Genomic DNA, 16988 nt, shown 5'->3' on the forward strand with positions numbered 1-16988 from the left:
TTAAAGTTAAATGGTGCCTTGGTAGGCACTTAATATAAAGCGCGACTGAAGTGGAGGAGTTGCTAAAACTTTAGTGGTCACTGAGGGCACCTAAACCCAGGCCTGCGAAGTTTTCTTACACGCCAGTCCACCTCCATCCCGTTGAATATTGATGGAAAAAGTCTGGCAAAGACAAAATTGCAGCTTCGGAGCGCTACTATAGGGATAGGGGCCCACCGAGCGGCCAGTCGGTGCTTGGTGGGCAATCCTAAACTGTAATTTTAAAAAAGTGAATTTTTTGGAAGTATCTGTAAATTTTGAACTCAAGAATCCCTGAAACTGTACTTTGCACGGCTTGAACATTTAATTTGATCTGATAACACCCAAATTCGGCTTTTTGGTGCATGAAAATCGGTCGGCGCGCGTTGAGCGGAAACTTCAAGTGCTCATAACTCCGGAATCGCTTGGTTCTCCAGCTTAATGGACCACTCGTTGGATGCAAAAAAAAAAAAAAAAAAGACGAATTTCTCGAATGAAAAACTGAAAAAAGCACATGATGTTGACTTGAAAATGTTTTCGAAACGTTTTGGAAATTTCGGGATTTTGACCTTTAGAATTTTTCGTCCAGGACCTTGATACCTTTCTCCGTCCAAGAGATATCGAGGTCCACAGGTTTTGACTCCCCCCCCCCCCCCCCTCCCCGGAGAAAGTGTGCTCTGATAGCTAAACTTGCCATAGTGCAGAGGTGCGGTGTAGAGATCAGAGATGGGGATCTTGGCCGGGTCACCATTCGGGCTGGCGTGAAATAAAATTCGCCTTCATTCCATGATGATACCGCACGCACACAAGGCAGTTCGAAAAGGTGCTTTTAAACTAAAGTGTTGCATTACGTACGATGAACTCTATGTGCGTAATCATCATCCACCTCAAAACCAAATTATTATTTTGATCATACATATTTTTTAGCGTTTCAAGTTTTCTCATTTTGAAAATTTGCCTGGATCAGAGGCACTATCTCAGTCACTGAGTCTCAACGATAATGGCATAACACCTTAAGAGGCCTAGTTTCGTTGCTTATACAATTTTTAAAGTAACAATTACATACTTAGAGAGCAATTTCAACGGATCGTTGCCAACAGAAAAAAAATTCAGGTTCGCAATTTTTTTTATGAGCGGTGCAGTTAAACAGTATGAGTTCATTAAAAAGTCTTAAATTTTATTTTTCTTTAGTATCAGAAGAGGAATAGATCTTCTGGCTATTGCGATCAAGCGAAGATGGATAGGGGGGGGGGGGGGGGGGGGGGCTTCTCCCTCACATTTTACTCATTCTCATGGATACGCATGTTGGCAATAGGTACAAAGATTGTTTCAGATAATGTTGATAAAATTATTTTCTGAGATTTGAGGATTGGATCTTGGGTCAAATCTTTTCTTGTTCAATCTTAAATAATCGTTTTTGGATGATTTTTTTTACCTAACTTCAATTCCAAAAAATTCAAATTTCTTCACTACGCTCTACATATGGCCTCCTTTCCCTCCTCATGAAAACGTACCTCCTCACAATTTATGTATATTTGATTATTAAAAGTCTCATTTTTAAAAATTTGCGTTTGTAAGAATTTGGTATCAGTAACAAACCTTCCCTTATAAAACAAGCTCCATTCATATTACTCAGGTAAAAAATTACACAGGATCTAAAATTTCAAAATTTTCAAACTTATTTTACACGTGGTAGCAGGTATTTCTTGGTCTCTATGTATATCTTCTCTAATTTAACTGTGTTGCTTTTGAGAGCAATTACATGACATACCCCTCAAAAAGTTGTTTTTTAATAAATTTATGACCACTTGAAACCCTTAGATCTCTGTGAGGCCATGCTTTCCCCACAAAATTGTTCTAGCTGCGCTAATGCCCTTAAAAATAACACCCACTAATTTACAAAAAGGTTTATTTGAATTTCGTTCCATCCATATATATGGAGTGGTGAGCAAACGAGTACAGTGAAATTACCGAAACTTTTTAGCATCTTAATCTGAGGCAAGAAAAATGTCTTAACTTCTTGAAAAAATAAATAAATCATTGGAAACAATCATAATTGTCTCTTCAAAATTATCTCATTTCACCTACCAGCAATGGCTTTCTTCAGGAATTAAAGAATCCGTGCGCAGAGGTGAAAACTTTAATTGTCTGTGCCTACCTACCTGATTGAGCTGTACATTTTTTCTAATTTCACTTTCAATAACATTGAGAAGAGAAAATTAACACAGGAATGTGATATTTTAAATCTTATATTATTAACATGAATTCAGGATGGTTAACAAATACATTTAGAGTGATGTTTCAGTTAGAATTTTCTAATGCTTCTAAATTATAGGCAAATTTTGCTGTTCGGGCTGGATCCACAGGGAGCATTTCTAGACAAAATACTGTAAACAAATTATTTTTTGCATCTTCAGACTTTTGAGGCATTATTTTAACACAAACATGCCACATTTTCTTCGGACGAAAGAGATCACAATAAAATTTAAACAAAGCTGGGAACTCTCCCTCTACAGAGTGATCCATTTCTTCTAATGATTCACGTCGATATATTAAAGGGGACCTCCTGGCAGCTGTATGAAACCAGTCCCACATTGTGTCATCAGCTCCTAAGAAAGTCTTTACATGACTGTTCTTCATTATTAATTTGAAAGGTGGCATTGTTACATGATCTACCATTAGGATTGCTGTTGCGTCTATTTTACTACTTAAAGTTTGACAAAAACTAGGACACAAATTATCATTGAGTTGACCTTCACAAGTATCACAGATAGCAGTAATTTTCACATAAACTAAATCAGGAAAGTCTAGGGCAAACCAAAAAACTTTTCCTTGAGTCCACTCATCAATTTTAATTGGGGGGCCATAGGAAGACCAAGAAACTTCAATCTCTGCATCATCTAGTACTCGGCCTAGAATAAATATTTTGGTTAGAGGTGTTGTTAAAAAATATGGTTTTCCTTTTAAAGGAGTTTTCTTGACAAGGCTTTCAAAACAGACAATTGTGTTTGGTAAAATACCACCATCATGTAATAAACCACTCCTGAAATCAACTTTCTCAAACCCAGTATAAAAAGAGTGATCCCTTAAAAATACAATAGTTTCACTATCCCCTTGAAGACCTCTGACGGTCAGTTTTTTTACCAGACTGCCTAGTACACCGAAAGTTCTTCTATCATTTTTCACTGGCAGTGTTTCACTTTCAGAAAGTATGATACCTTCTGAAGGTATTTTTGGCTCAGCTCTAAAAGAATTAATATTCAATCCCTGTTTCTGACTACTTTGGAGAGGAATATCATCAGAGTCTTCAGCATTGGCCTTGCTGCACATCGGGCAACATTGTGACCACTGACGCATGATGTGATTGACTTTTGTGACTCGTCCGTACATTGAAATAAGATCAGCATTTTCAGAAGATGCTTCCCGTACACTAAGAGCATTAAGGGTTAAGGACGTTACAGAAGGAGGGAGGACTTTTAATTTACTACCTCCAGGAACATAACAAGCATTCATCGTTGAAAACAATTCTGGATGGTGAAATATTGTTTCAAAACTTCCATGAAACTGAAGTGGGAGAATTTCTTTCAAGGACTGCTTATGTTTTGATAAAATATCTTTTGGGAATGAATTAGGAATAAGTAATTCGTATTTGTATCCAGGGAGTAGTGTGACTGACCAGCTACACGTTTTGTTTTGTAAGATGAGCCATACGTCCTCACTAGTGCTTTCTAAAAGTTTGATGAACAAAAGACAAACAGTTATATCACCTATGCTCAAAACATTTGAGACATGTAGAACAAGAAATGCCTGAGAGCGATACTCATCACTAATTTTGTTCAGTGCGGCACTATTTCCAGGACTAGTTGAACAAATAGTACTGATGACATCGTTTTCTTCAACAATGTCTATATTTTCAGCCACCTCCAGAAATTCCAACTGAAAAGTTTCTGGATAAAATCTTTTGTTGAGAGCTTGATAATGCTCAGTGATCCATAGACCATTTTTGATTCGGACTTTGTTGTTGACCCCCATTAAAAATGATGCAATTATATTCATTCGATTTTGCAGGATTAAAAAATAATCTGTATCCTCTGTTTGAAGTATAAATCCGAAGAATGGATAGTCTGCAATCCTCAAATGACCTTCAAGATTGGATAAGGGGACGCAGCGATATGGAAAGTAATGTTGATCGAACGGACATTTTTCACAGAATGTACTTTCCCCATATTCTTGAGATAATTCTTCGACCGCTTGTGAAAGTATAACTTCTCCTTCAGCACCATTACTAGTATTGGGTATTTCAACATCCATGATGTAGAATTGCTACCTAAAATCAAAACAATATCAAGGTATTAGGGGCAGAAGAAGAATTGGACGTATTTCTACCAAACAGACCTATGTGCAGGTTAGAAATATGGGGTGTGCTCGTGGAAGCTGCATAAGAAGCTATGTAAAAGTGGGCGTGATTCCTTTTGAAGAATTGGAAAAGCGGGATATTGCATTCTATCAAACAGACCTATGTGCAACTGAATGCGGAACTCATGAGCCGCGGGCATGGCAAGAGAGCCTTGTGGACAGGGCTCATGAGTTAATGCCCTCCGACGAAGACCGCGCCCTCGTCCTGGGGCTCGATCATTGCCGCTGACGTCATTGGCGCTTTATTATTCTCATTCACTCTTATGGCCAGAGAACTATCGAGCACACCCCATATTTCTCACCTCCACATAGGTCTGTTTGGTAGAAATACGTCCAATTCTAATACTGCTTGTATGATTTACATAGATTTATGCCTGAAAACAAGGAAAAAATGTCAACTTATACTTGGAACGACTTCATCTACTCAGTGGGAACGATCGGGCACATTATTAGTAATCCAGGGCAAGACTGACAATCAGTAACAGAGCAAAATAAAAATTGATTCTGTCACTAAGCCTCACTAATAGGGGAGGTTTATGAACAGAGGATCAGTAAATGACAGTTATTAAATGGTGAATAATCTGAGTGAACATGACATATTTATGGTGTGGAAACTACAATTAGCTCTAGAATCTTTCAAAACTTAACTCCATTTTTGAGAGATTTACGAATATGACAACAAAGATTTGGACTCTTGAAATTATTTCGGCAACATGTTTCATATGATGCACATGAGTAGGAGCCCCTTCACTGAAAATTCTCCAGAAAAATCTGATGAACAGATTTTACAGCCATCATGAAGATCCACGACATTCTGTCAGGCTTTTGAAAACAATTTGATACCAGATAGAAGTTTGACTTAAATTTAGAGAAGTTCGGAGTCTGATCTCATGATGATTGAGTGCTTACTGCAAAATGCGAATTGTGAGGTCTTAGTTATTTGGTTACCGTCTGTTATCTTTTCAACTAAGTACTTAAGTTAACTTGGTTTCTGAGGAAAGAATTTGTTTTGTGCATGATTCTTGTGACAAACAGTCTCCACAAATTGCAAGACATGAAGACGGCAAGATGGATTTTAACAAGTGATTTTCCAGTGACATTAAAATTATTTTTCCCAAACGCTATAAGACCCTCAGCTTTACGAAAGAACTTAGAAAAATACTTCTCTAGGTCTGGTTAAAATTGCCACATGGACAGGATAGACACTCCACATAGACGCCAGTTCAAAACTCTGAGGAGGTTTCTAATTTGGGTACATAGATAGTACCAGTAGCTCAGTTCGGGAAAAAAATTTACAGAAATTATTTGGTCAATCGGCAACGTCCCATCAATCGTCAACTGGATGAATAATTTGACAATTGATCTATCTTATCACGTGGAGAATTCTAGGGACCAAGCGTGTAGTCAGTGTTGCTACACCAATTTTAGTAATTGTCGAATTATACACGGCCAACTCTGACCAGTAGCAAATGTCAGGTGCCAGTGCCAGCGCCTAACAGTCCGTTGATAACATGATTACATTACCTGAGTAGGGCTCCATCGCCAAAATGTTCAAATCCATTTGTAGTCTTCATGATTCTTTCACGTATTACATTGGGCACTCATGATGTCAAATTAAAAAAGTAAGCAATTGACCTGTTTGGTGTTGAAGCCATTAAACCTCTGCAGTAGGTATCAAAAAGTTCGACGGGAAGATTCACAGAAAGTGAAAATTTCATAATTAGTAAGATAAAATAATGCTTTATGTACTCACTTACATTACTGGAAATATTAATCAAAAACTTATCATCCAGTACCAACTGATGACACATTAAATTTAAAAGCACATGTTCATTTATGATTTAAGGAATTTGAATTTCTTAAGTTCTGGTTTGTTTTTGTTTACGAATAAATCCCGCGCAAATTGCAGTGTTGCGTAGCCGGTAATAATAATAAGGGTTTTTGAGTTTTTAGCATTTTTTTTATATTTAAAAAAATGCAATTTAGCAACATTACTCATCGTTATACCAAATACGCACCATCCATCATACATCAAATTAGAGAACCCTAACCTCAAAGTGTAAACATGATAGATTTTCTAATTTCTAAGACTTTTTTTTAATTTTTTACTTTCTCACTCACCTTGTTGAAGTAAAATTCCTCTCCTTTGATTAGGAAGTCAAAAATTGGATTGCATTTTTTTCTCTTAGGTATATCCGCACCTCAATCCTGCTCTGTGTTCCGATTGTGTCATGGCCTCAACCGAAGACAAAATTGGTACATTGGAGGATGAAGCTTTCAAAAGGAAAGAAAGACTTAAAGCATTGAAAAGAAAAGCCACTGAAGGAAAAGAGGACGTCAAAGAGAGCAGTGAACATGTATTGCCCAAGTAAGTCTATCTAATCTAAGTTTAGATGCAGCCATTTAGTACTATCATCACACAAACAATAATAACGGAATAACTATCAGACGATGCATCTCGTTCGCAGCGTTCAATAATCTCCACTCCATAGTTTTCAACCGAGATACGCGGTCTGGTAATTTCAATGTTGACAAACATTGATATTCAGCGAATCATTCGAGTATATAATTTTGACACACTAATGCGTCCATCACATTTTTCCAACAATGGAATCGGATAATATAAGTAGATGAAACCTTTCTATCTCCAGTATTTCATTAAGTGCTGTCATAGCATTTTTTAAATTTTCAACTTCTAATTAATACTGGAATCAAAACGCAAACTGCTGCATCGTTGCCAGCCATTCTTTACCTCGATGCATATTGTCTTGCCGTGTTTAGAGTTAAATCTTTAATGGGAAATAATCATAGATTTTTGGCTGATCTGTTTTATTGGACATTTAATAATTTTTGACAAGGTCATATATCTGTAATGATAGTAGATGTTATGTTTTTAAGTTTAGAGGAAATCGCATTCAAACTTTTAAAAGTAGGAAGTGCTTTTTCAAGGCCTCCAAGCAACAGATGGAGAGGGTTATGTCTTAAATCCATGACAGAACAAATCATCTTTTGCCAATCTTTTTTAGAAGTTTAAAGCAATAGGGAATGAGTTTCACAGAACTTTCAATAAGACAACATCCGCTGATTATACCAAAAACGTTGTTTTATGCCCTGAAGTTGTGAGATTGAATAATGGAGGTTAAATGATTGAAATGAACTAAGTAATACTTAATTCATGCTGTGCCCTTTAATCTGTTTAAGTTAAAGTCTAACCTCTGATATTCTCCACCGAAAAAATTAATAAACTATTAAATCAGTTCTCTGAGATTACAATGAAATTAATTTCACCTTCTATTGATGAGAAAGAAAAATTCAGAATGTGGTCATTCTACAGCAGTGAACGTAAGTATTGGCAAGAAGAACCTTAATTGAAAAATAAATGACCATGAAAAAAATTGTAAGAGCTCATATCTAATTCTGATATCTGCTGTTTTCAAATATCACTTGACTTACCTTGGTTTTCAGTATATATCTCACTGAGCATTTGTGCAAAGAGTCTGAAACCTTGTAAAAACATTTTTTATGGTTTGAAAATTACTTCTGTTGATCAAAGAAAAACTTTTGTCTCCTCAAGCCTAGAGACATTAGATTGGATTGGGTTTTGGCTTGACTTAATAAGTGAAAACTAAGTAAGTAAGCTAACAAACAGGATCTTCCAATTCCGTACATTAGCAGGAATCAGCTATTTTAATTTTTCCTCTTCTTTTCTACTTCACCCAGGCCAAAATTTAGAAGTTATGTTCCGGATGAAACAACCCTAAAAGAAAATGTTATCCCTGCTGCCAAACCAGGTGATGTTGTTTCAGAAGTGAAGGATTTACTAGAAGCTGGAGATAAGAAAGTGGTTATTGAAGAATTGGTGAGTATATGAATATTCTTAGTTCCCATAATTTTCCTATACGCTTCTCCGCACCAGTAAATCTCCAAAATTCCATTGGAGAGGACATGTTGAAGTGAAAAACTGTCATTCCCTTTCCCTTCTCCATTAAATCATAGGCAGTGAACCATAAAACGGGATCAATAACCAAGCGTTATAGAACATGTTTTCATGCACAAAAGGATGAAACGTTGATCATTTCCAAATTTACCTTGTAAGTTAGAAATGAGTGCTTTTTTGTCCTTCAACTAAAAACTTTCTGCTTTGAATAGCCTTTTTTGCGACACTATAAAAAAATTTCAACAACACAGCTCTCTGTCCCTCTTAAAATTGATGAGTTACGGCTCACAGTCTGAAAATTTTATTCATTTTTATGTAGCTTACAATGTTTAGCTACTAATCAATTTCACTTACAAACATTCAATGCAAACTGCATGTGAATTGGACTGAGTTAAGCAGAAAGGAACCAACCCACAATTTGAAAAAAATTGAGTTATGAGTGGTTTTGAACTCAACCACTGCTCTACCATCTATCGTCAAAAATTCAAAGTTTTTGTTAGAGCAAATTTTGCAGAAATTGAACTTGAAGTTTATTTTTTACATTGAGTCTTATGCAGGAGCCAAACTTTAAACCTCTTTTTCTCGGTTCGATCCTGATGTGGCTTGGTTCCTTTCTGTTTAACTCCGTCCAATTGAAGGCAGTAATTCAATGGTGGTATTTTCTTTTTGTTAGGGTTGTTAAAATGTTGCTCAGGACCTGAATTTTGTTGCCAGGTCTGCAGATGGCTGCAAATTGAGGCAAGAATGTTGACTCAGTTACTCAATTGCGGATTAATGGTTAATATTATTAAGGAACCAAGAATGGCTCAGGCCTGCCGTTGGAAAATCTCAATTTGTGTACAGCTTGAATTAAGAGTATAATTTTCCCGGCTCTTTGTCAAAAGAGTTTCGCAATTCATGGTCCACCATATATAGCCAACCAAATTTTGGCACAGTTGTTCTAAGTCCTTTTGAGACAGCCTGTTAATTGGGCACGGTCAAAATAAAGGAAGAGGAACGTAGTTCTTCAATGTTGGTGTTAAAAGTTTGAAATGGAATACTTTTTGGGAACAATGCTTTATAACTCAGCTAAAATCATAAAAGTTTTTTTAATTAACCATCCTTCTATTTTCAGAATCTAAGCAGCCTTGCTCCACGAAAGCCGGACTGGGACTTGAAGAGGGATGTTGTGAAGAAGTTGGAGAAGTTGGAAAAAAGGACTCAACGAGCAATAGCAGAATTAATTCGTGACAGACTGAAAAATGAACAATCAGATCTGGCATCAGCAGTTAATTTAGGTGCTTCTGTCAACCAAAAATTAGATGTTGATGATGACTAAAGCTCTTCATTCTCAGGTGAAATATTAATATATTTATTAGTGTGCAAAATCATGCACCAACATATGTATGCGCTTGCATGACACATGTCTCTCGATTACAGGGAAGCCAGATATTTGCTTTCCTTTATGATAATTATACCAGGAGTTGAAAAACATAATTCTCAGAGATTATACTAAAACATGCATGAATTTTAGGAAATAATAAGAATTCCACTCTCTTAAAATTTGATGTATGTATATTCGTATTTGTACAAATTGTAAATATGTACGTATAAAATAACTTAAAACTAAAAATTGAAGTAGAAACTTCAATTTTAAGAATAAAGCTGTACAATAAGGTTTGTATTTACATCATTGTTGTATAAATTTCTTGATAGTGAAAATTTGAATAAAGTATTGTAATAATTTTTATTTGACTATTATCAGCTGATTTTACTCGTACCTAAGGATCACAATACTCGATACTCAAAATAACACAATTTCTCTCATGAATAGAATTCCTTGAACGGATTATCTACAGCTCTCATCGAAGCAGCCTTCTTGAGTGATAAGTAGTGCTGAAGTATTTCAAAAGACAATCCATAACTTTTACGGAGTGAACTCTGACCTAGAAAAGTAAAAAGAAATTTTACAGTTAAACATACCTGGGAAGTTTATTCTTTTACTTTAATGGCGATTGAAAATTGAGAATTCTATGAAAATTTGAGAATTGATTGATTTGATTTTTACCAACCTTCATCGAAAGTTACACACTTTGGAGGAGAATAAAAAAAAAAAAAAAATTCAGCAAAAACTGAAAGTTTTTACAAAATTGAAAACGGAGGAAAGAAATATTTTCTAAACTTTGATTGGCCACCATTTTGAATCAATGCTTAATGGATTATTTACACCCTAAAAAAATGAAATAAAAACACAAAACTTGGAATTTTGTCAGATGAATGGGCATTGGCAAATTTTGACTTGAAAGGACTCATTACATCCTATTGTAACCAATGAATCAGGATGGCTTGGAGTCATCAGTCATATCGGAAAACTGTCACAAGTACAGTGAAAATTCATCCGCTATTCAATATTTTGAAAAAGTTGACGTTCTGCTTGTCTTGCAGTTCACTCTGCATACCTTTCGAGAAATGAGCAAATATTCAGCAGGTGTTTATCACACAGTACACTGAATAGTTTCATTCCTCTCGTTATATTCATGATCTTAAGACTTGCAATTCAAACTAATAAAAACAATTTGAAATTTCCAAGGAAAAATATGTATTTTTAATTTTAATAAGCTTTGATGCTTAGTCCACTCAAAATTAAAATGCAAGGTCTAATTTAAGTCTTTCTGCAAAGGATTTCTATGGTTCATTCAGGTTCTATACCTCATGAGGATTTCAGCCTCATTTTCTATACTTTTTAATGGCTAATGCTTCAATCGCTTAAGTCCAGAGAATAATTTTTGTTTTAATTTAAAAAAATTGAGAGTATCCTAGAATGAAATGAGTTAAAATTTAGCAATTTTGTCTTTCAAGAGGATCGCTCAGAAAGTTTTACAGTTAGACTTTTTGTTCTTGCTTCACCATGACTATTTCAACAGCTGGAGTATTTTGTTATTTAAGTTATTTTCTATTTGTAATGCCAACATGATGCTGTCTTGGTACCGTGACACGAGTGCTTCAACTAGAGATTTTAACTAGTTTCTTGGTAACAAAATAATCATTAATACTGACTTAAAAGCATAGAACATTTTATTGTTTCAAAAGGCTGATGAATATTACCAATTAAGTATACGATGTAAAGAGGAAAGTCCTCCTTACCGGTTTTGTTTTGAATGCCTTGCATTTAAAATTTATTACTTCTGTCAATTCGTTGCCTTGTTAAAGTTTACTTTAAGGTTTGCCACTGCTTCCTTACAGACTGATGGTTAAAATTTTTTTTTGTTATGTTGGAACTTGATAAGACGAAACATACTCCTGTCTTTACTGTGTAATACATAGATTCTTGATGTCTTATCATGCTGACCTAAGTTTCGACAATCAGCCTGCGAAACAAGTCACTTGATATTCTGAAGTTAGCTCACCTTGCCTTGATTATTGATCACCACACTTCCAGACGCTGCTATACTCTTGCAGCTGAGCTTGTTGAAATCTATTTGATAGGTGTTGAGAAAGTGCTCATGAACACCTGCGATAAATTTGTTGACATCCTCATATGTAATTCTGTCTTCTTGAGAAATACTGCAAATGATTTAGAATTAGCCAAAATTTTTAATTTACTACACGAAAAAAACTAATGTTCAGGGACAGGTGTTAAAAATCAGAAAAAGTACCTAAAGAACCTTCACGAAGAAGGGCCTTTCAGCTCTCCTTGAAAGACGGCATTAAGTAATACCTTCTGACTGAGATCATCATTCTATTGATGAGTTCACTTACAAACTACAAAATGACAACAAATTTTTAAGGAGCAAAAGTTTTGCACCTAAAAGTGCACACTTTTTGTCAAACCGGAATTAGTAGTCATGCCATTCAATGGCCATTGTACTCATCTTCCATCTCCTTTCCGCTGCCATTTTGAGACAGCAATAGATGATGATTTCGAGCTTTTCTAAATAACTTCCGTTTTTACCTACGCTTCTGACAATGTATCACACATGGTGGGTTGCTGTTTGAAACTTTTGACCTATGCATCCCAAAGCCCCAAAATTGAAGGAGAAGACTGAGTTCCATCATTTTATGTTAAAATTGGCCCTGTGGCATTTCAAGAGAAAGGCCATGGCCTGTTATATTAGGAATTATTCAGTTTTTAAAATTCCATTGATCGGAAAGTTCACGACAGTCAATTGAGAATTGCCCAGAAATGTCCATAGATTGTCATATAGATGAAAAAAACGTTGTTAACAGAGGGCATTTATTTTTTTGTACAAAATCCAAATTTGAAGTCTAAACATATCCTTGCCTTTTGAAAATTCCGAGAGATCGGAGGGGGGGGGGTTGTCCCTCCCCTCTCCCCAATATAACCCTAAGGACTTCTAATTAGGTGGTAAAAAAGGTTAGTTTTGAAGGCTTATCATGAGCTGAATTTCAGATACAGAGATTGGATGGATGGTTTGGATTTTCATGAACAGTATCAACAGAAACTAAGGGGACAATTGGAAAGTTTTTTTGAGAGGAAATTTCGAACACCTACGAAAAAAAGATTGATTCAATATGCATGATGACTCCGAATGCATGGTTTCAAAGACATGAACACTTAGCTTCCAAAAAATAATAAACCTGAAATAAATGTCACTATGTATTTTGATAATTCATTACAAAGAGAGGAAAAGAACTCACCAATCCCAAATGGTTCTAAGAGCCTCAAAGTCTGATCGGGCCGTCACTGTGGCAGTTTTGCAGGAAGAACGATGCATGAAGTATATCAAGTCCAGGTGATTGGTCTTTGAAGGAGAGTATTTGACAGCCAAACATGTTAACCATTTTAGATCATACTGAGCCAGTTGAAATTTTTCGAAGACACAATCAAAACACCTTGCCAAAATAATGTGAACTTTGCGAATGTTTGGAACCGAACCCGAACATAGTAGCAAGGGCAAGTTAATGGATGCTTGATTCGACGAGGTTTGCTTGCCAGAGCTCCTCCAAGATAAGAATATGCCTTCATAAAAAGTGGACACCTTCCTCTTCTTCTTAGATAGGATTTGAAGCTGTGGAAAAACACATTAATTAAAAGAAGGAACTTTTCTAAAAACTGTAGAGTGTAACTTCACAAATTTCTTCAAAAGAGAAGCCCTTGTGCTTCAAACAGATAAGAATATGCAACTTTTGCATACTCGTAAATTTCGATGTTAAATAAGAAGCGGCTCTTTTGGACTAGCTAATTCACTTTTGGGTGAAGTTTCGGTATTGCAACTGCAAAATAGACAGCTCAAAACATCCTACATTACAGTGCTTTTGAGTATTTAGCCTTGCTTCATTCATTAATTCAGTAATTTTCTTTTGTTACCGTATTTTCGGGCTACTTTATTTGTACACCCGTCTTATTTGCAGGAGAATAATTACGCATTACTTGTGCTTCTTGGAGTTGTTTTCAGACATATTTCTCCAAAAGAGATAGACACACAGTTTATGCATTGAAATCTATGTAAGTACGATTAGACAGCGTTTACTACCTACTAGAATGAAACCAAATCCATTACACTGTTTCCAAAAGTGTGTAACTTTTCCTTTTACTGGAAAACGCCCCGAAGTTTGAAAAATATTGCTTGTTTAAAGTAAAACAAATTCTGTGAGTTTCATTACTGTTTGTGCCTTCAGTTTTTTTCAGGGTAGAGAAGAATTTTCACCATTTTGGAAACAATGCATTGAGTTGGTTCTTTTCTACTGAATGCTGTCAAATTGTTCTTTTTCTCTCGAGAATTTTTTGAGAGATATTTTATGAGGCTTATTACTTTTACTGAGCTTCAGATTGGGGAAAATGACTAAAAAGAGGTCAATTCAATCCCTCCTAAACAAAACTGATTCATTAGTTACTTTACAATTGCATGCTGACGCAGTGAATGATGTCATACACCGAGTTTTTCAGAGGGTAATATCTCTGATAGTATTCAATGTAGAGACTAAGCATTTAAGTGGAACTTATTATTTTATGCTTATCTATAAGCCATCAAAATACAATCCTGTAAATAACGCAACTGACTTATTTCCAAAATTTTGGCGCTGGTGCCTTTTATTAATAATGAGTCTTTATATGTTAAATTAAGTAAGTACTTAACTGCTCTTCACTGTCTCAGACACGTAAACATATGGATTAACGTATCTTTAAACGTATCGATCACTTACCCTAAATGCTCCTTCGTCATTCTCTGTTGGTGCTAATTCAGGAACTGATTCAAGTGTTACTTTAAAGTGTAAATCTTTGATTTTCAATTTAAGGAGCTCTTCTGAAATATAGTTCTGATAATGCTTCAAACAGGGTTCATCACGGGAAAGATTGTACAAGGGAGATACAGTGTAAAGTTTCCAGGTGATTTTGATTAAGTCTGAAAAAAAGATTAATATCACAGAATGAAAGATTTATGACAGGGAAAACCTTGCAACATTATTTCAGTTCAAATCAAGATATAAGCAGTTAATTTTTAGATAGAGCCTCTCAATGAACATTAGCTTACCCTTCAAATGATAACCTTATGTTACAGGCTGCACACCAGATATTTAGAACAAGTTGATGTACTCCACAAAGAGGAAATCCTCTCGAAGGTGATTCAGACCATCTCTATGTACTTAGTCTTAATTTTTTTTACTTTAATTTGCATAAAGCTGAGAATCTATGAGTGGAGACAGAGCATAGAGAATGGCCGTTTCAGGTAGGCGTCGCAGAGCGCTCTACCTGCCACAGGAATCTGTCATGGTAGAGATCCTCCGGAAGCTGGCATCTCTCCATCTCTTCACAGATGCCCTCTACCCACTGTTTGGCTGGACGCCCTCTCCGTCGCCTACTGGGGGGGACCCACTCCACCACTTCCTTCGACAACCTGGTATCAGCCCTTCTCTGCACATGCCCATACCATACCAAAGCAATTGATTGGTCATGATATCGTGCACAATTGTCCCCTCAACACCCATTATATCTCGGACTAGTTCATTCCTCATACGTTCTCTCCTCGAGATTCCAGCCGATTTTTGCCAGAAATCTATTTCTGTCGCCTTGAGCATTTCTTAGGTCCGCTTTTTTAACAACCACACTTCACTGCCATAGGTGATTATTTTGCTGCAATATCGACACCATAATGTACCGACCTATATCATGGGGTATACAACCCTCCAGATGCAACCAGCTCCTTTTTTTCTTTGTGGAGAGGGGGTGAAGAATTGGAATTTTATGGTCATGAGGCTTCCATTCATTCCCCCAGAATAGTAAAAAAGAAGGGGAAGAGAGTGTTCGTTCATAATCTTACAAGTCAGGATTTCAATAATAACTGTGTCTCAAGTATGCGCTGCAAAGTTTGTGACCAGAAGATGAATTTCCTGACCCCAAGACTTATTCAGTCACATGAAATGGGGGAGGCCCTTACAGAAAAGGAAAAAAAGGAGGGTTCTCAGATTTTGCTGGTATTTCAGACATTCGGAAGGCGAAATGCCGAATGACAAAATACAATGGTCTGAATAAATGGCTGTATATTTTATACAAAGAAGAAACATCCTTTCATGATGTTCTGAGTTAGGATTATGGCCTTAGTTATCTTCCCATCGTGAACTATAATCATCAGAGACATTTCCAATTGAGTTAATAATGTCAAGTAAGAACAGTTTCTGAAATAAGACCATAGTACTAGTGTGAACTGCTTTCCATGATTATTTAAGAGTTCCATAGTACTTCAAAAATAAGAGTAGGTGCGGTAGAGAGAAAAAATACCTGATAATTTCCATGATTATTTAAGAGTTCCATAGTACTTCAAAAATAAGAGTAGGTGCGGTAGAGAGAAAAAATACCTGATAATTTTCCAGCAGTTTCTTCTTCATCGTCTTCTTCGATGAAGAAACTTGTTGGAGGAACATAAGGGTAAAGATTTTCTTCGCCATTGATGGTCGACCGGCTGAGTCTTAGAGAACGTCTTTGACAGAGTGACATTGGCGGCTAGGAACAGAGAGAATTCAGTTATGATTCTTTGTTCATACTCTCTTGAAACAAACGTAAGGAGACTTACCACTCTGTTTCAAATAATTATGAATTTAAGACTGGTTGATCTGAAGCACTTGATGAGAATAAGTACAAGGACCCAATTGTAAAGAATTAGATGGAGAAGTTTCAAAAAAGAATTGAACAGTCGCACCACACTGATGAATTTAAAACATAAGATGCGTAACTCAAGTCCCCTAACAACTCTACAGCTGCAATATTTGAAAATCAATGTAATAATGTCATTTTGAATGCTGCAAGATACAATAAAGGGTTCGAAAGGGTTAAACCTTGTCTCATTGCTTAACAAAGGGTATGATCCCGATCAGGTTGTTGTGCAGATGGGAACTTACAACTTTGGACAGGCTTTAAATCTGTGAGATTCGTAAGTTAATAGTGCCACTTACTATGTATAAAAATAAGTCACTTTACGACTGTTTTGGATAAGTACACACTAAAACAGATCTAATCTTGATCACTTACGCCAGCTCAATTTTATCCTTCTGTTCCTCCAGCAGTTAGCAATTTAGCATTGAGTTAGTTAGTAGCAACTAGCAACTAGCACGGAATGTTATCAAATCAGTTATTGTTTACAAATTTGCCCGCCAATTCGCTCACTAACCTCCAAAAATTGTG

The 16988-nt window shown here is 36.1% G+C and overlaps 3 protein-coding genes across 6 annotated transcripts; 1 reads left to right on the plus strand and 2 right to left on the minus strand.

Moving 5' to 3' along the window:
* Nucleotides 1–2251: 2251 nt before the first annotated feature.
* Nucleotides 2252–6327, minus strand: LOC109042453 (uncharacterized). 3 transcript variants are annotated; one of them, XM_019059196.2, is made up of 2 exons: nt 6192–6327; nt 2252–4345 (listed from the first exon to the last, which is right to left on the minus strand). In XM_019059196.2, the coding sequence occupies exon 2, from the start codon at nt 4327–4329 to the stop codon at nt 2320–2322; it is 2010 nt and encodes a 669-aa protein (XP_018914741.2). In that variant the 5' UTR covers nt 4330–4345; nt 6192–6327; the 3' UTR covers nt 2252–2319. The 3 variants fall into 3 exon arrangements, with proteins under 3 accessions (XP_018914741.2, XP_018914742.2, XP_018914740.2); XM_019059197.2 differs by having other exon boundaries at nt 6188–6327; XM_019059195.2 differs by having other exon boundaries at nt 5959–6327.
* A 158-nt stretch (nt 6328–6485) lies between these two features.
* Nucleotides 6486–10100, plus strand: LOC109042455 (coiled-coil domain-containing protein 12). Its single transcript, XM_019059200.2, has 3 exons — nt 6486–6802; nt 8155–8293; nt 9486–10100. The coding sequence occupies exons 1-3, from the start codon at nt 6666–6668 to the stop codon at nt 9687–9689; spliced, it is 480 nt and encodes a 159-aa protein (XP_018914745.1). The 5' UTR covers nt 6486–6665; the 3' UTR covers nt 9690–10100.
* On the minus strand, nt 9903–16951 carry LOC109042454 (centromere protein L). Of its 2 annotated transcripts, none has more exons than XM_019059198.2 (6): nt 16836–16951; nt 16166–16310; nt 14516–14715; nt 13010–13380; nt 11758–11914; nt 9903–10296 (listed from the first exon to the last, which is right to left on the minus strand). In XM_019059198.2, the coding sequence occupies exons 2-6, from the start codon at nt 16302–16304 to the stop codon at nt 10213–10215; spliced, it is 951 nt and encodes a 316-aa protein (XP_018914743.2). In that variant the 5' UTR covers nt 16305–16310; nt 16836–16951; the 3' UTR covers nt 9903–10212. The 2 variants fall into 2 exon arrangements, with proteins under 2 accessions (XP_018914743.2, XP_018914744.2); XM_019059199.2 differs by having other exon boundaries at nt 16760–16910.
* Between the last annotated feature and the right edge of the window lie 37 nt (nt 16952–16988).

Source organism: Bemisia tabaci, chromosome 6 (genome assembly GCF_918797505.1).
Source record: "Bemisia tabaci chromosome 6, PGI_BMITA_v3".
Classification (NCBI taxonomy): domain Eukaryota; kingdom Metazoa; phylum Arthropoda; class Insecta; order Hemiptera; family Aleyrodidae; genus Bemisia; species Bemisia tabaci.